The sequence below is a fragment of the Tenrec ecaudatus genome, chromosome 18 (assembly GCF_050624435.1).
Source record: "Tenrec ecaudatus isolate mTenEca1 chromosome 18, mTenEca1.hap1, whole genome shotgun sequence".
NCBI lineage: Eukaryota > Metazoa > Chordata > Mammalia > Afrosoricida > Tenrecidae > Tenrec > Tenrec ecaudatus.
The window spans coordinates 39,141,120-39,163,930 of NC_134547.1; the positions used below are offsets into that span (position 1 = coordinate 39,141,120).

General features: G+C 50.9%; 1 protein-coding gene across 2 annotated transcripts in view; it reads right to left on the minus strand.

Moving 5' to 3' along the window:
• The window catches only part of ZNF423 (zinc finger protein 423), a 413,333-nt gene that overhangs the window by 41,673 nt on the left and 348,849 nt on the right, over nt 1–22,811 (minus strand). For both annotated transcript variants that reach the window (XM_075537034.1, XM_075537036.1), the window contains one exon: nt 270–401. In XM_075537034.1, the coding sequence (XP_075393149.1) occupies nt 270–401 (132 nt within the window). The remainder of the gene's footprint in view (nt 1–269; nt 402–22,811) is intronic.

Here is a 22,811-nt window from a genome sequence, read left to right on the forward strand (position 1 = left end):
CAAGGGGAGAGAGATGGAGACTAGACAGAGAAGGGACTTCCAGCCCTCCTGTGCAGGGTGAGAGGAGTAGCCAGAGAGCATGAGAATGGAGAGGCAGCCCTGTGAGGAGGGAGGGAGGCAAAGACCTGGAGAAATCCCCACAGATCCTGGGCCTCCGCCGGCTCCCGAAGGGAAGGCGAGGGTGTGTGCTAGAGTGATGGAATCCAAGGGCTAGGTCTCTGGGCTCTGTTCCTTGGCCCTCTCCCTTCACCCTGGGTGCAGCGCCTTACCTGTGAAGCACACGGGACACTTGAAGGTGCCGCCCATACCCTCGAAGCTGTGCTCAATGAGGTGGCAGAGAAGCTTGGCTGGGGAGTCGAACGTCTGGTTGCACAGCTTACACTCGTGGTTGATGCCTTCCTCTGCAATAGAAACCGAAGGTGTCAGTGAGCCTGCACCCCAAATTCCCTGGCACGAGTCCACCAGGCCCCCAAGAGCACCCTAGTGTCAGCCTCTCCTTGGTCCACATCACCAAGGAGATGTTCGGAGTGGTCCAGCCTCTGGAGGCGTCTAGACTCCAAATATCTGCCTTGTGAAGGTATCAGTGGCTCTCTTATCTCCTACACATCACGCAGACAATGGTCAACAGTGAGGAATCCCAACCACATCACAGGAAGGAGGGAGGGGTCTCGGGCCGTCACACATTTATTATTCGCACGGTGACAGCCCAGTAGCCCTAAACTCAGGGCATCCGTGGATCAGTGGTAGAAGGCTCACATTCCATGCAGGAGATCCACGTTTGCACCTCAAGCGCAGCTACCCCGTCCCGTTGTGCTGGCTCCCATGCAGCTGGGATGCTGAACAGGTTCAGTGGAGTGTCGGGACAAGATGGACTAGGAAGAAAGGCCTGGCCCTCTAGTTCTGAGAATCATCCCAGGAAAACCCTATGGATTACAACAGTCTCCTCCAAGGCTGCTCACAGGGATGATGCAGGACAGGTGGTTTTTAATTTTCTGGTGTGTGTGGTGCATGAGCTGGGGGTGGCCCAATGCATCTAACAAGAGATACCTGGCACTTTGCTATAAGGCGGGATTCCACTGGAAAGGAAACAGAGCATGCCCTTGTCTACATCCTAGTGGTGAGGGAGAGAAATAACAAATACAAGTGAGCGCTACACCATACAAGGACAGGAGCAGCGGGGGTGTAAGCACTCTGAGGAGATGGGTGAGAACAAAGGTCTGGGCACGCTGGGACTTCAAGAAGCTCCCCCCAGGTCCCTGTGTGCCTAGAACCTCAAGGGACAGGGAGCAGTAAGGGGGCCCTGGTGGGGGTAGGAGCAAGGTAGCCACTAAAACACTTTGGGGTTTTATTGTGTGTGTGCTGGGCAGCCCCCCAAAGATATCACAATAAAACAGTAATATGTGTTCTTCCTTTGGAAACAGATGGGGGCCCCATGGACTGTGGCCAATGAAAAAAAGTCTCCCACTCCTGCTTGCAGATCCAAATGACGCTCTGTCTTCCCCCTTGGGAGTTCCTGTGACCCCAAACCTTCACACAACGGCACTGAGGGCCATCATCATGCCGTGATGAGGCACCTCGGGGCTGGGTAGGTGCCCTCAATGGAACCATGCCAGCCTAGGTTCAAATCTGGACCCTCCCCCAACTAAGTTCCCTGAGGATCAGCTCATCTTTAGTAAAAGGGCAGCCTGTGTCCTGGGCACAGGGTCATGGGCAGTGGCAGCGGGACGGTGCCTATAACCCAGGCTCCCCAGTGGTCAGTGCACGTGGAGGGTTTGCTCCAGTGTTGGAACTGCATGGATTTCTGGCCAGTGACATGACCTCTCTGGACCTCAGGAACAGACTGCCTCGTCGTGCATGTGGGAATGGAATGGGTTAATGCTCGAAAGACAAAAGGACAGGCCCTGGCATACTGCAAGTACTGCATACGTGTTTTCGGCCGGTCGTGGGGATGCTAGCTGGGATATTATCTGGGGCAGTCAAGGACGTGGACACTCCCTCAGCTTCCCCTAGGGAACCAGCCTCACAGAAGGCACCAGGTGCTCCGAATCACCCTCAAAGCCAGGAATTAGGCAGCAGAGGGGCTCTGCCGGTGGCAAGACATGAACACAGATGGGCTGAGGCTCCTGGCGAGTCCCTGGGTCCCCAGGCCCTGGCAGGGGCTGGCAGGGACAGCCGGCACTCCCCTGGTCCAGCCGTCCCCAGGCCCCAGGGTACCCCACCACAGAGGCACACACACGAATGTGTGCAAGTGGGCCTGCCCCACACAGACCACTGGCTGGAATCTACCGGGGGTTTGTCAAGCCCCTGGAGCCCTGGCAACTAGGCCACATGCACCTGATGGAGACTGCAGCACAGCTTTCCTTTACACTCATGAAACAAGAATTCATTGACAAGTTTGGGGACACGGGGTGGGCCTAGTACACTTGCCGCACAGGCCCACGCACGTCCTTCACTTCCCTCGGGGAGCCTCCGATCCTAATTAGAGATGGCCTGCAGTGTGGGAGTCTGCCCCAGAGACCTCTGACGGGCACACACGTGCGGATGCACACACGCACACTCTCCCCGCCCTACACACAAATACCACTTTGCCGTGCTGAAAGTGTAGATGGGCTCAGGGAAGGAGTGAGATGCCCCCGCTACATCTGATATCGCTGCGCCACTGGAGAGTGCACACTCTTGGACGTGTGCAAGGGAACGATGACATTGAAAGTGCTAGAGTGCTATAATATATAAATGCTATAATAATTTATGACAAGTATGTTACCGTTGTTGTTAGGCGCCAGATCGATTCCGATGCAGAGTGACCCTGTGTGACAGGGCCGAGCTGCCCCATGGGGTTTTCATGTCAGTCATCTTTACGGGAGTAGATTGTCAGATCTTTCCCCCATAAAGCCACTGAGTAGGGTTAGCAGCAAAGGGATGGTTAGAGTCCCCTGGACTTCTTTCATCTCTGAGCATTAATACCGACCCTAGGTGCTAATCAGAAACAGCAACAGGTTCAGGGAAGTCAGATCACCTGCTGAAGTGACACACTCAGAGTGGTGCTCTATGTAGGGCAGGAAAACAGCCCAAGTGTCTGAACGTATTCCATCTGTACACCACCTCCAGGCAGCCTGCCCTGGTCTTGCCAGCGTACGCCCCCACCCCTCCTTGGACAACACAGGCTCCTACTGGGCTCATTTAATTATAAGCTGTGAGTTTTTCTGATCCCATTAACCAAGATGTGGGCACAGGTGAAGTCTTTCTCCTTCTACAGCCCCCCGCGGGGCCTGGGTCCACAGAAGAGCTGCCCAGAGCCAACCCTCATGAGAGCTGGCAGTGTGGATTAGTAGCTCTCTGCCGGGTTGGAGGCCTTTAACCATTAAGCACGCCACCCCCCCACCGTCCCCTTCTCCCCTATCCAATACACCAACAATGCCAGGACAAAGAAAGCTCCTGAAACTTAGAAATCAGAGAAATCATGTCTGACAGTTACTTCCCATTTTCTGAGTGCCGCGGCAATTCATCAGCCGCTCGCCACTGATGCATAGCTACAGCTCCCCCCCCCCCCATACTCACGTTCATAAATCTGTGCACAGCCAGGCAGCTGGGGGGGGGGGCAGGCTACACGGTGGCCCAAACCAGGGTCCTGGTTAAGGTTCTGGGCTAATTAGACCCTGAGCCTACACAGACCTCTCTACACACACATCACCAGCCCGTTCCTCTTTCTCCCAAGAAAAGGAGTGTCAAAGAAACTAACAGTGAAGGTGGGTGGAAAACAGGACTGCCTTGAGGGGTTCCCATCTCCCCTGGAGGCCAGACCTTTTGATTTGCAAATCTTCCTTCTGAATGATGAGGCTTCTTCAGCTGGAGGGGGCTCTGAGGGGCTCCCCTGGGTTTCCATTACATGCGCCTCTGCCTATAAAACTATCCAGGGTGGGGGGAGGGGCTGTCCTAGTTAGTGTGACAAACACTCTTCAATGCGCCTGTGACCCTCTCTAAAAGCGCCCGGGGTTGTAGACGGGGGTCTACCCACCCTGGCTCCCTCCTGCCAGCTCGGACAACCGCTCCCTCCATCACGAAGACCAGGGGTCACCCAGAGGGAGTAACTTTGCTGGATTGTAGAGGATCATAGGGTGAGCACCCCCAGCCAGCCACCTCTCACCCAGCGTGGGAGGGAGCTGGCAGGTTGTGTGAGCTAGGATCCACAATCACATCCCCTCCTTTCTTCTCTATTTTATTGATATTTATACATACGTATACGGCACATGACAGGCATCCGTAAGAGAGAGCCCCGTAACTCAAGTGAATTATGCAGCCTCACCCATTTGTAGGGTGAAATGCAGATTTCCACTGCTCACAGTACCAGAGTTCTCCTCCCAGCCCCTGTAAGCTGGGGGTGGGTGCAAGGAAATCTATTGATTTATGATGATTTTTTAAAAATAGAAATAAATAAAGCCGCCCCGGACTGCCAAACACACAACACAGCAAGCTCAACAACCCCAGAGTCCCTCTTCTCGTGCTTTCATCCTGTGTGCAGGCATAGAAAGTGTTAATTTTACACTTCATTTCTCAAAAAAAATAATAGGATGTGCTTTTGCTTAAAACCAAGTCAGTCTGCCGGAACCTTTCAGGCTGAAACTGTGTCAGCCCAAAAGAGGAGCGAAGCGCTTTGTGGAAGAGCATCGTGCCGAGATGATAGCTCCCTGTAATGTCCCCGGTACCGACTTTTGTCTCCAAAAGCATTTGATCCGTGGCAGACACATACTTATTTCCATACGGGTCTTGGGGGAAGCCAGAAGGAGAGAGAGCTGATTATCAGAATCCTGAAGGTGAAGCTCAGGTGCGGCTCACTGATGTCAAAGGCAGGCCCGCGCACACATTCTGAGTTCCTAATTTGCTGCCCGGGAGGGAAGAGCAGCAGGCTGCAGGGGGAGTGGGCAGGGCATTGTTCTTGGCTCCGCTGCATTGCGAGCACTCCCTCCTCCATGTTGGTGGGTCTTGCTTGGCCCTTCTCTAGCAGGGCCCCCACGCAGGGAAGCTCGGCTAGGAATGGTGTCACCATGCAGCGCAGACCTATCTCGGGGAGAGCGGGAGCCAGCAACTGTGTTGGTGGGGTGTCTAATTGGCCGACTTGATTCAGGAAGCAGCAATTCAGGGCACAAAATCTAAAAGCAGCAATACTTGGGACTTGAGATCCAGTTCCATCCATCACTCACTGTGTGCACTTGGGTGTGTTACGTAGTTTTTCTGAGTCTTGGGTTCTATGGGAGAGGGGAAGGAGGCGGCTGCGTGGGCTCCTCTGCCCTCCCTCTGCCCCAGACATCTGCATGCACGGACTGCCATCACGGTTCCTCCACACTTCTTTTACGTCTGCTAAATGATCTTGCTTGTAGGCCACTTTGCCATTCCTACCTACAATAGCACTCCCCCATCCTGCTCAGCGCCCCACTAGGTTACTTTCTGCTGATTCCTAATCCTGGTGACTCCATAGGGAAGATCATCGCACCAGGCCTGTCCTGTGAGAAACTTCTGGGTGGATTTGAACCACCAACCTTTCGGCTGGTAGCTGAGCGCTTAAGCATGTGTATCACCATGCAAGGGAGTGGATGAGCGGAGCTGAAATCAGAGCTACCACTATGATCCTGAATGCTGCATTCATGACGCATTAAATTCTACAGCTCCATCGTCTAAACCAGCACCAGCAATTACGACAGTAGAGATCTGGGCTCAGGCATGGCCAGCACAGGGCCCAGCCTGCACATGGAGATCCAGGAAGAAAGGAGCCGAGGGCTCGACATTTGTCCAAGCAAATGAGGAAGTGAGAAGGCGATGGGTAACGAGGACACCAGGAGAGCCCTCAGACAGTACACATCCCAATAAATGGCAGGGACCAAGCGAGGAAAAGAAACGGAGACAGACTGATGGGAACCCTGAGAACGCTGGTTTGGGGCCCTGTACAGAACAAACGCCTTTTGAGCAGAAGGTCAGAGGGCAGGTCATACTATCTGGGTGCTGGACTGATCAATAGTCAACTATCATACTGAAATTAATCAAGCCAGGGCTGAGAGTCCAGGAGGGTCACAACAAAATGGAATGAGGAGAGTCTGTCAACAGAAGCAAGACAAGAATGGGGAGCAAGTGATTCGGGGCAGGGGCTAATCCTGGGATCCCAAGATTTTGGGATTCCAGGCCTTGGCAGCTTTACAGCCTCAGCAACCAGCTAGCGAGAGTGGGGTCCTTGTTCTAGCAGCTGAAGCCACGATGGAGACTGGGCAGAGCTGTAGAGGTTCAGGCCTCCGCTCCAGAGCTGCAGAATCCGAATCTACGTGTTTCAAATCACCAGCGATTTAGATGCGCGTTCAAGTTTGAGGGTCTGGAGCATGCATAAAAGGAGCACAGGTCTCCAATCTTGTTAGACTCTGGTTATCTGAAGTTGTGTTTTTGTATCCGTCCCACTATTTTTACTGAGACTAACCTTCTGGATCTCAAAAAAAAAAAAAAAAAGGTAGATCTTCAATCTTTTTTTTCCCTTTCACGCTTTAGAGAAGACTGAGACATTGTGACAGTGTGAAATACACTATTATTACGACTGAGATGAAGATGATGTGGATGCGCCTCTGAGGGTGGCGAAAGGTCTCTCTCCCAAGCCACCCACATCACCCCTGCCCACACCCCAATGCTAGGGTGCATGGACCCCTGCTCACGCCAGAGATGGGAGCTTAAAGGCATGCACCACCACCCCTGCCCCATTCCAGGCTTGGATTTCCCTAATTAATCCTAGAGGAGGGGTGGTGCCCTTCCTCCTCCCCTCGGGGCACCTTTCCAGGCCTTTCTGGCCTGCAGGGACCTCGCTCATGGTCCCCAGTGTTTCAGAAAGGCTTATAAATGAGCTCTGGCAGCCTGAACTGGGGCCCCACAGGGGACCCGGTGCCTCTTCAAAACAGAGCCCTGACAATTAGGCAGTCTGAGTTTTGAAAGGCTTGGGATTGATGGCGTGGACAGTAAAAATATCACCTGGGGAGCTAGGTGTAGTCCTCCGAGGGTTGCCTGAGGTCAGTTGTCATGGCAACAGAGAATGAGCTCAACCTTGTAACTGACCCTTATCTTTTTTTGATCTGTGGGCCACTTGGGGCCAAAGCTTGAAATCAACTGGAAAATAATCCAGTCACATATCAAAAAGAAAACTATTTATACTTATTTACCCAGGTACCCACTAGCATCCCCTCTGACCACACTCCTGCCACAAGATACTCACTGCACATGTCCAAATGCAGGTAGCTGGGTGACAGGAAAAGGAGAGAGGGCACCATTCCCCGTCTGGGAGCAAGATGCTGTTATCTCCCTGTGTGGGCAAATGAGGCTGCTCTCTCACCCAAAGCCCCATCTCTTCACTCTTGTTGGGCAGGGTTGGGCTACCTTGCAAGCAGCCAGCATGCAGTTCAAGTTCACCAGAGGAATGGACTCTCTGCTTTACCTGGGTGGTTTCCGCCTGTCTTGGGTCCCTAAGCAGATTTGCTTTCTTTCAGTCTACCTCTGCCAGAGGTGGGTCCCAAGCCAAGAAGCTAGCCAGAGGTGCCCATGGGGCAGGTGTCGAGGTGGTGTTTTGAGAAGGAAGGCCGAGAGGGAGGGCCGCTGTAGGCCTGCCTTCCTCATTGTGTGCCCCCACATTTCCCCTGGGCTTTCCACCACAGAGCGGCCATCTGTCCCCTCCCTCCCTCCCCGTCTCTAGGACGCTGCTATCTGAAGTTGAAGAACTTTCCTCACTCTCCTCCACAACGCAACTCAGGAGACTCCAGGTGGTTCCACTGACCAACTGCTCCCAAGAGTGCCGGCAGGTGGATGTTAGATAGGGGTCAGTTCAGTTTGATAAAGGTTCCAGGTAAACTCCCCTGAATGCAGCAAACAGGACGACTGTCCCCACTGCCCTCATTTCATCAAGTTCAGGTCCTCTCCGGGGTGAGGCGAAGAATGAGGCCAACTGGGGGTTATTCCTAGCTCAACCTCAGACCCACACTGGGCCAAGCACTTTCTCTCCATGCCTCAGTCTCCTTGCCTGTGAAACAGGCAGAGTCTTCTAACTCACATGGCTGTTATAAAGAGAAATGGGGGGGGGGATCAAGAAAACGGACTAGGGTGTCATCGCGAGCAATGCTGTTGCAGCGACTGTGGTTCTTTCCGACATGCTTTGACCCCGAAACTTCACGGTAAGGTCTTGTGAGATGTCGCACACAGGCATTTGTGAGGGCACGGGGCAGGGGGATCCTGCTGCTCTTCAGGAGGGCAGGTCAAGTGGCCTTTGTGTCTACCCTCATCCACAGTCAATCATTATAACCTGGAGTACGGCAGCTGCTCAGGTGCGTTGTTTCCGATTTGGAAATGCTTCTGTGCCCATGTTGCCCGCTTTGCTTCCTCCGCCACCCTGCTGCTGTTGTGAGCTGAGTGGGTCCCACAGCACGGTGTCTCCACTCTGGTCCTGTGCCATTCCAAGATCGGCTGCGACTGAACTGCGAAGAGTCAAAGGCTTTTTACAGGCGGACTACAGGAAGCAGATCTCCAGGCCTTTCTTCCTAGTTCATCTTGGTGTGGAAACTCCACTGAAAACCTGTTCAGTGTCATAGCAACCCACAGGCCTCCTCCTCCATAGCAACAGACAGGTGGGGTGGCTGTGCATAAGGTATATGGTTGCCAAGTAAACTCAAGCCTCCCATGCGAGAGGAAAGGACCCTCAATCTCAATGTTCCTATCTGCTCTCCATCCTGGGAAGGCAAAACGTGTATCTAGATTCAAACGCTTCTGCTCAGCTGGAGCTCATGACGGCTTTCTACATTGGGCCACGCCAGTTTATCTGCTGCCTCTCTGATCCTCCAAGGGGCAAAGGCATTTCTCCTTCGTGGTGCACATAGCCTCAACTGAGCCTTGGCCAGCCTGCCCACACCTTGAAAGACCACAGAGCACCAAGACTTCAGAGGCTTAACCACCCCGGACAAGATTTGTGATGAAGCTCTCTTGGCATTAGCAATTCCACACTGCCAGGGACCCAGCCCTGAGGCAGAACGAGGTGGCTAATGAGAGCCTCACTTACTAACTTCTTTTTTGTTTGTTTGTTTCCATGCCCTTTATTCAATTTTTAATAAATCTTTTTATTGGGGCTCATACAACTCTTATCACAATTAATACATACATCAATTGAGCAAAGCACCCTTATACATTCGTTGCACTCGTCATTCTCAAAATTCACCTTCCACTTGGGTTCCTGGAATCAGCTTGGTTTCCACTGGCAGGACACACCTCCCAGCTCTCTGTGTAGGGGGCCCATAGCCTTCAGCTTGTCTTGGGGTGTGGGGTGGGGGGAGAGGCCTCGCAAACCAGACCCCGGATAAATAACCAAGAGACTGCAGGTTGGAGTCTCACTTACTTACTGGGTAAAACTAGAGAATGCATTAGGGGATATTTGAAAGGTGACAGATCGGGCCCTTCACAGAAAGTCTAAAGAAAAAGACATCTTGGAGTTCTGAAGAGTTTAAAATTGTTTGGTCGCTGTGGTTCCCAACCTTCCTCAGGCCGCGCCCCTTTCATACAGTTCCTCATGTGGTGGTGACCCCAACCATAACATGATTTTCGTTGCTACTTCAGAACTGTAATTTTGCTACTGTTATCAATCAGGCGACCCTGATGAAAGGGTCGTTGGAGCCCCAAAGGGGTCTCAACCCACAGGTTGCGAACCGCTGCTTCTAGAACGTGAGACTGGGCTCCGCGGGGCTCAGCACATGCTGCTGAAAGCAGCCAAATGCCCTCCTCATACACACACCCTTCCACCTTCCAAGGACCAAGGCTAGGAGCGGCATCCCGTCCCGAGGACCAGCTAGATAGTCCCACTTCCTTAACACACCAAATACTTACCACCACGGAGCTTCAGATTCAAGTTTGTGATGAGGCAATTCCCTAAAAATCCTTAGAGTTAATAATCCTCAGATTAATGGCCTATAATAATATACAATTAACGTGACAGGCAGATGCAAAACCATCATTGTCACCGACCCTGACAGGGATGCATGAATTGCCCCTGCTTCCACTACGAGGCTTTTCTCTGCGGCCGGCATCACTTTTCCATTACCAGAATAATTTTTAAAACACTGAGCAATGGCAATGCACCCCCAATCTGGACAGCTGTCCACATGCACTCATAGGAACACAACACATACACACACACAATGCAAGCAGGCATCGCGTTCCTATCTAGGCTGAGACGGGGATTGTCCCCACCATTATTAATACGTACAGTATGAAGACTTCAATTTGGAAACTGAAATTCACCACTTCCTAGAAGTCATCAGTGTGTGTGTGTGTGTGTGGGGACGGGGGGCACTGAGGACTACAATACGCCTGATCTAAGCCAGAGAATTTCCAGCTGCAGAAGCATGCGAAAACTGGACAGTGAAGAAGTTAGGCTGGAGAAGAAATCGATGAATGTGAATCATGGTGCTGACTAAGAACGCTGACAGTCCCACGGACCGCCAGAAGGACAAACAAACCTGTCTTGGGGGAAGTACAGCCATCAGGTGCCTTAGAAGTGAGGATGGTTTCATGCACTTCCGAAGTGTGATCAGGAGTGGCTGGTCCTCCTGGACTTCGTGCTTGGGGAGCAGAGGGTCTGCAGACACGTGCAAACTGACCGTGGGAGGGGCTGACACTGCGGGTGCCATGTCAGAGGGAGCCCAAACAACGGGCTCAAACACGGCAGCCACTGGCATGCTGATTCCGGGCCTGGGGGTGTTTCCTTCTGCTGTATGTTGAGTGGCTATGAGTTGGAAGTGACACCATGGCACCTAACAGAGAGACACTGCGTGCCCCCACTCTTCGACAACCCTAAGCAAAACCCTATGGGCACTAGGAAATAATGATGAACCTTACTGAAAGGTTTGTAAGAGCATGTGTCTGCAATATCCCCGCTGTCCAAACCAGAAGTTTCTGGCTCTTTAAATTGAAATTAATTAAAATTAAGTAGCACTTAAAAACCAGTTCCTCAGACAGCCTAGCCACATTTCAAGTGTTCAATACGCAATGTGGCCAAGGGTTCCAGGATTAAATAGCACTGAGCAGTTTTGTCATTCCAGAATGCTCTACTGTAAGCAAACATGTGGTGACCACTCCCCTGTTTTGCTCAGCCCAGCAATTCCAGAGCCTACAACATGGTGTTGTTATGAGCTGCAGTTGAACCAACCCCCAACTCCTAGCGGCCCCATGAAAAACAGCATGAAATGCATCTTCAAGATAGGTAGCAGATCTGATCATGGTGATGAGGTTTCTCTGGCAGTATATTCAGCAGATTGGCAGGCCTTTCTTCCTAATCTACCTTAGTCTAGGCCATGACCTAATGCCTTCCTAATGCCATGACCCTTTAATCCAGTTCCTCATGCAGTGGTGACCCCTAACCAAAAACGCTATTTCCATTACTGTAATTCTGCTACTGTCATGAATCGGGCGACCCCTGTGCCCCCCCCCCCAAAGGGGTTGCGACCCACAGATTGAGACCCGCTGGTCTAGACGCTTCAGTGAAACTGTGGCTGCACAGTGATACACAGAGCTCCACGGACAGACGACTGGTGGCTGTACTTGGGCTCCCTGGCTGGGGATCAAGCCCGAGTCCCTTGCATGTAAGGCAAGAATTCGAAAACTAAACCCCAATAGCTAATGGGGCACATCCAAAGCCATCACTGTGGAGCCAGTTCTGACTCACTGTGACCCTCTAGCAGAGGTAAAACTGCCCCACAGAAGTGCCAAGGTTGTAATCTGCATGGAAGCAGACTGCTACATGTTTCCTTCACAGAGCAGCTGCTGGGACCAAACTGCCAACAGCTTGGTTGGCAGCCAAGCACTCAACCACTGCATTACCAGGGCTTCTTGTTGTCTGGCACGTAGAGGGTGCTTAATAAATGTTTGCATGTTTCAAAATATAATAAAATATTATAAAGGATACCTAGTTCTATTTACTTGTTCACACTTACCATTTATTTCCCTGTATGGGAAACAGCTTAGATGTGATTGTATTTGAACTTCAACTTAAACCTTTACCCGACAATTAGGTGGTCAACTTGCCTAGGGCAATTAAGAACATGGCATGGATGTGCTCAGGAGCGATGCTGTTTCTCTGAAGTATGTCACCCAAATAATGTAACTCTGAATGGTGAAGGGAACCACAGCTCCTCCGGAAGCCCAGCTTGCCACACTCCCATGGAGCCACCTCTCCCTCAGCTACCCGTGTCCTCGGCTCCCTACGTGTCTCTGAAAAATCTCAGGATGCCAGCAGGCAGAGGAGACCTGCCGCTGTCAAGGCTGAGAGAGAAAATGACCAAGTCAGGAATTCAGCCTGCTACTCCTTCCCTTTGTAAGGTGGCTTAGTCACACAGCAATCAATCAAGGAAACGATGAACATTTGGATTTGCCAGGCCTGACTGAGAGGTGTGTGTGGCTTCTTCATCCTGCTTCTGTAGGCTACATCTCACAGAGCCGGGTTTCTACGGTGACCCACGTTAAATTAAAATTGAGGCTAAAGTTGGAAGTCTAAATGCAACATGGAATAAATGAATAAATTCAAATCAGTGATACTTCCTTCAAAGTAGTCTCATGATTCCAGTAATAATACAAGTACCGAGTCAATGATGGGAAGCCATTCTCGGAGCGACTGAAAAGTCACCGAGAGACGGCAGGGCCGGCAGTCACAGCACATACAGCCCATGAGCCTGCGAGCCTGCTGCTGCTCCTTTCGCCAGCCCTCTCCACACTGCCACCTCCTGGGGGGCAAGTACACCAGACCCAGAATTGAGAACAAGTGAGGCTGAATGGACTCCCCGAACCATATCCCCGTGGCAGTTTGTCCCACTGTGGTTTGCGTGTTCCTGTGGTGCTAAAAGCTAGGCCACTGGTATTTCAAATACCACCAGAGTCACCACGGTGAACAGGTTTCCACGGCGCTTCAAAACTAAGACAAACTAGGAAGAAAGGTCTGGAGATCTCGTTCCAAAAATTAGCAATGGAATCCTTAAGGATCACAACAGAACATTGTCCAAGTCAGTTTATTTTGGACACATCATCGGGGGGAATCGATCTCTGGAGGCGGATATCATGTTTGGTGAGCCACAGGCCAGTGGGGATACGGGTGAGATGGGCTGGCACAATAGCTGCAAGGAGGGACTCAGACAGACTAATAATTAATGTGATGAAGCAGGACCATGCAACATTTTGTTCTGTGATTTTTAGGTCACTATGAGGTGGAGCTGAGTGGACAGCAGCTCATCCATCATCCACTCACCATTATCAGTCTGATCCTTCAAACTTATATTTACTTGGTGATTTACCTGGGGTGGCTTGGATCCAACAGCCAGAGGCCAAATGGAGTGCTGTCCCTCCTAGGGAAGCCCAGTTCCCAGAAGCTGGTCGGTCTCTGTCCCCGAAGCTGAAAGCCTGGGTTGCCCCCAGCCCCAGTGCAAGGAGACAGCACTAAGTGACAGCCACTGACAGTCCCGATGAGAGAAGGGGAGCTGGAGGAACTGCGGTGAGGCTAGGGAGCCCCCTCCATTCTCCAGGCTGGCTCAGCTAGCAGAAGAGTTGGCATTAACTGTGATGCGATGGAAGCAGGTCCATCCACCCCTCGGTAGGGCTCTGCCTGGGACCCTGCCTTCCTCCTTCTTAGAAAAGACATCTTCGCACAAAAGCATATTCAATGCAAGGCATGTTGTTCTCTACCCAGCCTGCCTGACCTCCCCACACCATGCCTCTAGGGCCTCTCCTCCTAGATCCATCCAGCAACCTTGAACCCACTAATCCTCCCGGGTGTCATGGCCATCACTTTATTTTCTTGCTCGAGAACCTGCTCTGTAGCTCTCTCTTATGGATTGGGTTGTGCCCTTCCAAAAGAGCCTAAGCCTTGGGCTCTGGAAACATGATCTTGTTTAAATGTGATCTTTGAAGATGAGTGAAGTTAACATGAAGTCATACTGCAGGAGGATGGGTCCTAATCCAATCTGACCAGTGTCCTTCTAAAGCAGGAGGACACAGCAAGACACAAAGGGTAAGGACATCAGGGGAAGAAAGATGCACCAAGCAGCGGAGGAATGCCTGGGGCTACAAGGAGCAGCAATGATACTGAACAGGTTTCAGCGGAGCTTCTAGATAAAGACAGGCTGAAGAAGACACCTACCATAAAGAACCATGTTAATACCCATTCCAAAGATAGGTGATCCACAGAATGAGGCGACTAATGAACAATATCGTTAACATCGCACGCTAGTATTTTGCTAAAGATCATTCATAATGGGTACAGTAGCATATTGACAGGGAGGTGCCAGAGAGTCAAGCCTGATTCAGAAGAGGACGTGGAATAAGAACATCATTGCTAATGTCAGATGGATCTTGGCTCAAAACAAAGATTACCAGAAAGATGTTTACTTGTGTCTTATTGATTATACAAAGGCATTAGATTGTATAGATCAAGACCGATGGATAACACTGAGAAGAATGGAAATTCCAGAATGCTTCATTGTGCTCGTGTACATGGATCAAGAGGTAGTTGGTTGAACAGAACCAGGGAATATGAATGATTTTGCATCAGGGTTGTATCCTGTCTCCCTACATATTCAATCTATATGATATGCAAATCATCAGAAAAGCCGGACTATATAACAAAGAATGTGGCATCAGGATTGGAGGAAGGCTTATTAACACGACTTTCAATATTCAGATGACACAACCTTGCATGCTAAAAGGGAGGAAGAATTGAAGCATTTGCTGATGAAGATTACATTATGACTAAATATAAAGAAATCCCAAATGTGCACGACTGGACCAATAAGTAACATCGTGATAAATGTGGAGAAAAGATTGAAGTCGTCAGGCATTTTCTCTTGCTTGGATCCACAATTAAAGCTCATGGAAGCAGCAGTCAAGCTATCAAAGAGCTCATGGCACTGGGTAAATCAATTGAACACGATCACTATAAAGTATTGAAGAGCAAGAATGGAACCCTTTGAGGACCAATGTGTGTCTGACCTAAGTCGTGGTATTTTTAATTGCCTCGTATGTACCCGAGAGTTGGGTACTGATTGAAGAGTAAGTGACACATTGGCATTATTGTGCTGGAAAAGAATACTGTAAGTACTTCAGACTGTCAAAAGAACAAAGAGATACGTCTTGGAAGAAGCACAGTCAGAATGCTCCTTAGAAACGAGGATGGCAAGACTCCGTCATATATACATTGCACATATTATCAGGAGAGGCCAGTCCCGCGAAAAAAACATCGTGCTCGGTAAAATGTAAGGGCAGCGAAAAGGAGAAGCGGCCTGGCTGAGATGAATTCACAGAGTGGCCGTGACAATGGACTCAAACATAACAATGGCAAGATGGCGCAGGGCCAGGTGGTCACTGAATCAGAACTAACTCAGCAACCCCTAAAAACAACAACAACGACGAGGACAACAACAAGAGAGATAGGCCTAGCCATTTACTTCTGAAAACAGCCAATAAAACCCCACCGATCACAGTGGCCCGAACCAACTCAGCACGGGGACAGTGCAGGGCTGGCCAGCGTTTTGGCCCATTGTGCAAGGGGTCATGTTTAGGCAGGGGCAGCACACACAAGCCCCGGAATCCAGGCAAGAAAAGATCATCCCCATCATCCCCAATATTGTTCCAAGGGAGTATGGCCTGGACTACAAGTTATTTAGACTTGTAGTCTACAGACTTGAGACAGTCAATATGTTGTTGTTAAGTCACCTGCTTTAGCACTTTGTGACAGCGGCCCTAGAAAATGAACACATCCCCCTTGCTTCCAGCCGGGGCACGCAAGCCCCCTTCTTTAATTGCCTTTCCACCCACAGCTTCTCCTGGCCTAGGAGCTTTGCTCGTTCCCCATTGCCCTTTCATGCCTTCCCTCTGCCCTCTTAGGCACACGTTTCTAAGTTACACCTAAAGGATCCTGAAAGTTGCTTATTTATGTCACTTGTAACCAAAACAGTCACAAATTCCCCGAGGACAGAGATCAATTAGCTTACCGATCTGGTATTTTGCACGTTGTTGGTGTTAATTGCGATTGGGTCCGTTCCCAAGAGGCTCGTCGTGAGCCCATGTCCAACAGAACGGAACACTGCCCAGCCTTTTTCACGGGACCAGGCAAACAATGTCTGATTAATAGATTCATGTCCTGACCCCCATCCAACTCAACCCTTCCATGGGACTCTGGACACTGACCCTGGGGCGCGCATGCCTGTGGTTCTTCTGATGGACAATGCCCAGACACGCAAGTTCAGGCCCGAGGCCCCAGTACCACCGATTCGGGCCTGCTCTGAGAATACCCTGGCATCCTCCCACGGGCCATTCCCAAGTGGGCGATGGAGCAAGGCTGAGTCATCCTTGTGACACTGGCTGTTCAGCTCAAACACCTGCTCCTGCCGCTGGTGCGCTCTTGGACAATTGTTCCACCTACGTGAAAGAAAGCCCATCGTAATATTGCCTTCCCTCTGAGACAGCAGTTCTCAACCATAGGTTGCGACCCCTTTGGGGGTCAAATGATCCTTTCACGGGGGTTCCCCGATTCATTACAGTAGCAAAATGACAGTGATGAAGTAGCAACGAAAATAATGTGATGGTTGAGGGGTCCCCACAACATGAGGAACTGCGTTAAGGAGTCGCGGCCTGAGGAAGGCCGAGGACCACTGCTCTAAGACAAGCTCAAAAATGTAAGCTGCAGCTACTGCTGCCACTGTTATTCCCAACTCTGTGTCAGGCAACGCCAGGGTAACAGAGCGCAAGAAGGCACCAGCACGGCTTGGTGGTGAGGAGTCTGAGAGGCCAAGCTGGCGAATCGGTGTGTCACCCAGGCCTACCGGCCCTCTGAGCCCCCTGGTGGGGCGGGTGGGAGCAGAGCACTTTGCACCTCAAGACGCCATTCCTTCTCCATGGGTGCACGCCGCACTTGGACCCACATTTCTCTCTCAGTCTAGGGGCGCCTCCACGGCCCACGTGGGCACTCCAGGGACCAGCAAAGCCCCTCAGTAGGTGCCTGCAGTGAGTATAAGCAAAAAGAGCACTTTTTGAGAGAAACCAGCAGTGCTGATCCGCCACCCTGTGACCACCAAAGGCACCTTCTCTGAGACTAATCATCTCCCACCTCACAGACAGCGCCCTATTTCCATGAGAAAGGGGGGCAGTAAGAAGAACGGCATTTGAGCGTATCCCCACCCAAGTCCCTAGAAGGACAGGCACAAGATGGGTACCAAGGGGCCTCCCTGGATACGCACTATGGTTTTCTAATCTTTGATAGGTTGTATATCCTAGTTTACCTGCAATAAGCATGGATTGTAATGGAAAACAAAACAAGGAACGATGTTGTCTTAGTCTGGGTACTGTAGAGAAACAAATCCACAGAAACTCATGTATAAGAGAGAACTTTATATAAGGGGTAAATGCGCATCAAGAAAACATCGCAACCCAGTGCTGCCCAAGCCCACAAGTCCAACAATAACCCATTAACCTATATGCCCAACATCAATCCACAAAGTCCTCCTCCATCTCACAAAGCAGACGCAATGACGCCAACTGCAGGAGGAAAGCTGAGTCAGTGAATGTGTAAAAATCTCAGTGCTGGCAGGGGTCTCCACACAGCTGCTCCAGCACCCAGGGCTGCATTGGAGTAGGTCTATGTGGCTTCTCTTCTGGCATGTCTTACAGGACGTGAGCCTTGCCAGCTGAAGCAGGGAACTGGCTAAGGCAGGTGCACCCTCATCTGACCATCACAAAGCAAGAGATCCGAGAACTCCAAAGGCGAGGCTCCCTGAGCCATTTATCCGTTCATCCTTCAATTAACCCCACATGTGTTTATTAGCCAGGTTAGCACAATAAACTAACTACCTCAGACGTATACTTTAAAAAGAGTGGATTTTCTAATTAATGATGGAGACAAGCAGGGTGACGAAAACCCTTGCCTGGCCCTGGTCTTCCACATACCAGAGCCTTGGTGACTGGGGAAGGCTATCACCATCGTTTCCCAGTCCTGCCCTTGGCGTTTCTTTCAGGGCAGCAGGGATACACTCACTCAGGCAACTTCTTGCTGGGCCGAGGCCTTGGCAAACCTGCCTCACCTCCATGGAGCACCAGGGGAGCACACTGCTTCTTCTGGCCATGACTATGTTTCATTGTCCGTGGAGTAGATGGGTGTGCTACTTTTCAAGCGTGAGATCTTTAACTGTGTGACCCAGGCAGGTCACTTCTCTGTGCCCCGGTCTCCCCAACTGAAAAATGGGGATAAAATTGTGCTTAGCAAGGCCCAAGTCCACCACTCAAGTACTCCCTCAATGCAAGAACACTTTGTTTTACTAACACGGCATTCCGTGATGCTCACCTTCCCTGACACAATTGCTGAAGACAAAATGGGTGCGTAAGCAAATGTGGTGAAGAAAGCTGATGGTGCTCGGCTATCAAAAGATTTAGCATCTGTGGTCTTAAAGGCTTGAAGATAAATAAGCGGCCATCTAGCTGAGAAGCAACAAATCCCCCATGGAAGAAGCACACCAGCCTGTGGGTCGATCATGAGGTGTCAATGGGATCAGGTATCAGGCATCAAAGACACAAAACAAAACAAAACAAAAATCATATTGATGTGAATGAGGGGAGGGTAGAGTGGAGACCCAAGGTTCATCAGTAGTCAATTAGACATCCTTTTACAGAAAGGTCACAAGGAAGAGATGAGCCAGTCAGGGTGCAGTACAGCACCAAACACACAACCTCCCTCTAGTTCTTTAATGCTCCCCCCACCAATATCATGACCCCAATTCTACCTTACAAATCTGGCCAGACCAGAATATGTTCACTGGTACAGATAAGAACTGGAAACACAGGAAATCCAGGACAGATAAAGCCCTCAGGACCAATAAGGGGAGTCACGATACTAGGAGGGTAAAGGAAGGGTGGGGGTTATGGGGAAACCAATCACAGCAATCGACATGTACCCCACCTTCCAGAGGGATGAATAACAAAAAAGTGGGTGAAGGGAGACAGCGGTCAGTGTAAGACAAAAAAAGAAGAAGAATTTATAAATTATCAAGGGCTCATGGGGGAAGAAAGAAAAAATGAGGAGCTGCTACCAAAGGCTCTAGTAGAAAGAAAAATGTTTCAAGAAAGATGATGGTAACACATGTCCAGATGTTTTTGACACAATGGAAATATGTAAGGATTGTGATAGAGCTGTAAGAGCCCCCAATAAAATAAAATTAAAACAACAACAAACAAGGCCCAAGTGACACGATGCAGCTTGAGAGCCTGGTGTGCCCTGAGTAAGTGCTCAGATGATATTAGCTCTTATCCTCACCAGTGAAAGTACTTTGGAAATGTGTGCATCCCTGTCTACCTTCCCACCACCCCCTCTGCCTTAGAACCCAGCATGGAGCAGGTGATAGCTGGTACGTGCTGCAGTCCAGCACGAGGGAGGCCACAGGAATACGCCTGGCCTGCCTCTGCAAGCCCATGAAGTCGGAAGAGTGGGGAGAGGTGACGGTCCAGGTGGTCGAGATGAGAAGGTCTGGGGAGAAGAGAGAAGGTCCAGGAGGTGAGGCGGAGTGCGGAGAGGAGGTGAGGTCCAGGAAGTGAGGGTCTAAGTGTATAAGGCATGGCATAAGTGCTTATGACTTCCTGCGAGGAGACATATACTTAGTCCCACGGTCAGACGCTTAGCAGCTGCCTCCTCTGGCTAGGTCTGGGTTGGGCACCTTCAGGGAGCAGGGAGCTCAAAAGGCTCACCCAGTCAGATGCTGCCAGCCCAGATCTACCCTCCGCAAGACTGAAGAGGGCAGGCTTGGGGGTGGGGGTGGGGGGGGGATGAAGGAGCTGGGTCAGAGGGAAAGCAGCCGGGCTCAGGAGCCCTGCAGCCCCGCCCATTGGAGGCCCAAGGAGGGGTCTCCCCTGCACCCTGCCATCTTTAATGCGCTGTCCACGTTTCCCATCAGAGGCTGGGGGCCCCCGGCTGCCCCTTTCCATATCGCCAGCTTCCAAAGAGATAGCAGAAAGTGATCCAAAGATCCAATATTTGGATTTTGAATGTTAATTTGACATAGAGGAGTGGGCATGGGGGAGTGTTTATAATCAGCACTCCAATAAACCCACAAATGACGCCCGTATTTTATAAGCTTGTTAGAAACAAAGCACTCCCTCAGCTTGTATTTACTTACTGATGAATCATAAAAGGGCTCAATACACAAAGAGTAAATCCAAAAAGAATGTCTTTCTTCCTTCAGCCTCATCTTGGATGGCGATGCTGGGAGCTAGGCCTTACTGCATGCAAGGCCTCCCCAGTGCCTGCCCCCCAGCCCCCACTCCTGTGGTCTCCCTGGAGGGGACAATTCTTGGCCCCCAGACCATCTCCACACTCACCCCCTCGCTCCACCCATCCCATTGGCTGGTTTAATCTGGGGCTCAATCCCCGCTACGGAGGCAGCTCTGTCCTTCTGCTGCCCTGGGAGTCCTCTGTGGAGCGGATCCAATCCAGCTAATTTGCATAATGATGAAGCCCTCCAGTGCAGGCTGGGTCTTCGGAGGGTTGGAAAGAAATATGCCCTGTCCTTTGGAGAGGCTCGGGGATGGCTCAGTGTCGGTCGGGAAAAGTGAGGCTCCTGGAGGGCGGGGCAGCAGGAGGGCTGTGCTCAGTGCCCCTGAGAAGGGACTGCCCAGGGCTGTGACCCAGCAAGGAGGGTTGGCAGCCAGTGCCAGGCTTTGGCCAGGCCGACCCAGGCCAGGCCAGCTGCCACTCAGAGACCACTCAGTTCTGCAAAAGCAGAGGGGACTCTACCCCATCAGGTGCTGTGAGGACCAGATGAGGCGGCCCTGATCAAAACCGAGAAAGAATGCAACAATGTCAGCCAGTATTATAGTAATTAACTTCAATATTATGATAGCAATTATGAATTCTCAGTCATTAAGTATTGGGCTGCCAACCAAAAGGTTGGCAGTTTGCATCCATCTGCAGCTCCGTGGGTAAAATATGTGGCCATCTCCGTCCATAAACAGTTCCATACAGCCTTGGAAACCCTAAGGTACTGTGAGCTCCCTATGAGTCGGCCTCGACTAGATGGCAAAGGATTTTTTGGTTCACTGTATCAATATTCACCCCTTAAGTGGCACAGATGGCTAACTTACTTGGCTGGTAACAAAGGTTGGAGGTTGAGTACACCCTGCAGTACATCGGAAGAAAGGCCTGGAGACATTTCTGAAAAACAGGGAGTCAAAGCTTTACTCTGGCACACCTGGGTCACCATGAATCAGAAGTGGCTCCACAGCCAATTGTTTAAAAAGTCAAACTGATGTCATTACCATCACGGCGATTCCAAATAATAGTGACCCTGGAAGACAGAGCGGAACAACTTCATTGGACTTCAAGGGCTGTCCGTCTTTGTGGGTGCCCACAGCCTCATTTTTCTCCCTCAGAGCCCTGGTGCAAACTGCCGACCTTGCCCTTGGAAGCCTATTGCGTATCTCATCACACCACTGGGGCTCCTGGTTACTGGTTATTATACTGACGGCATTTTTATTCAGACCCCTATATTATTTGGCCCATCCCTGCACTTTTCTACCGATGTATTTATTTAACAAATGCCGAGCACTAGGCTAGGGACAACATCCTCTGTTTTGGCAAAGGCGAGGTTGATGCTTGCCTTTGAGGGGAATGCAGTGCCTGGGATGGGGCAGGGGGGGCTAGTTGAGAGCCATCGCATTCTGTGTCTCAATCTGGAATTTGTGGGAATTCATTAAGCTGTATGTTTACAATGTGTATTTCACTGGATGGATGCGAAGTTTCAATAAAAAGTTTTAAAACCCCGCTGGTCTACTTGGGCGATCAGCACAGGAGCAACCATCAGCAGGAGGGGGTCAGAAGCATAAGAGGGTTGGATACAACACTGGGCCTGGAGCCAAGCAACACAAGAAGGAAGACTGTCTTCCCATAAGATGTGGGGACCATTTCAATGAATGAATAACTTCCTGGGAGGGGTGGCCGTGGAGGCGCATGTTGGGATGCAGGTGTTAGGAGAGTGTTTTAAGGATGGGTCGCTCAAGGAGTAAATGCTCCTCTGGCACGACCATGTGCCAGGCCAGACAGGGTGTTGCAGTGACCTAGGGGAGGGGCCTGTCGTATGCTCAAACTTGGTCAGACATCCAAGAAGTGAGTCTAAGGAGGCGATACATTTCATCCACTCTGCAGAACAGCATGCTGGTGACAGGCTCGTGAACGAGGAGACCTGGTCCCCGGCCTCTCAGGCTTACCACCTCCATGGCTTCTATTTTCGATGTGACGCTACGCCAGCTACAATCACTAGTTAGTTTTCAAAGTGACACGAGAAGGTCTGCGGTATTAGTTCCACATTACACATGAGAAAACGGAGGCATCTGAGGCCACAAAACTTATGAAAGTACCAAAGGCCATCCTTCACTGTGCCTCAACAAGACGGGTTTGCATCCATGTCTCTCTCAGTTCTGTGGCTCAGCTGGACATAAGCACACTACCTAATCCCACTTAACAGAAGGAAATACTAAGATTCCAAGCGTCACGCCACAAAAGTTAACTGTGGCAGGAGGGGCTCACAGAGGTTTGATGGGTGTCTGCCGCGTGGTTGAGGGAGAGTGTAGGCTGTTAAGCAGTGGGGGGGGAGGGGGCGCGAGGAGGCGTGAAAGGGTTGCCCTGGGATATGCGAGGGTGTGCCGGTCATCTTGTCAACCTTGCTTACAGTCCATGAACGTGGCATGGGCATCACTTCCAGCCCTGTCTGCCCCATGCCAGCCAGGATGAACAGCCA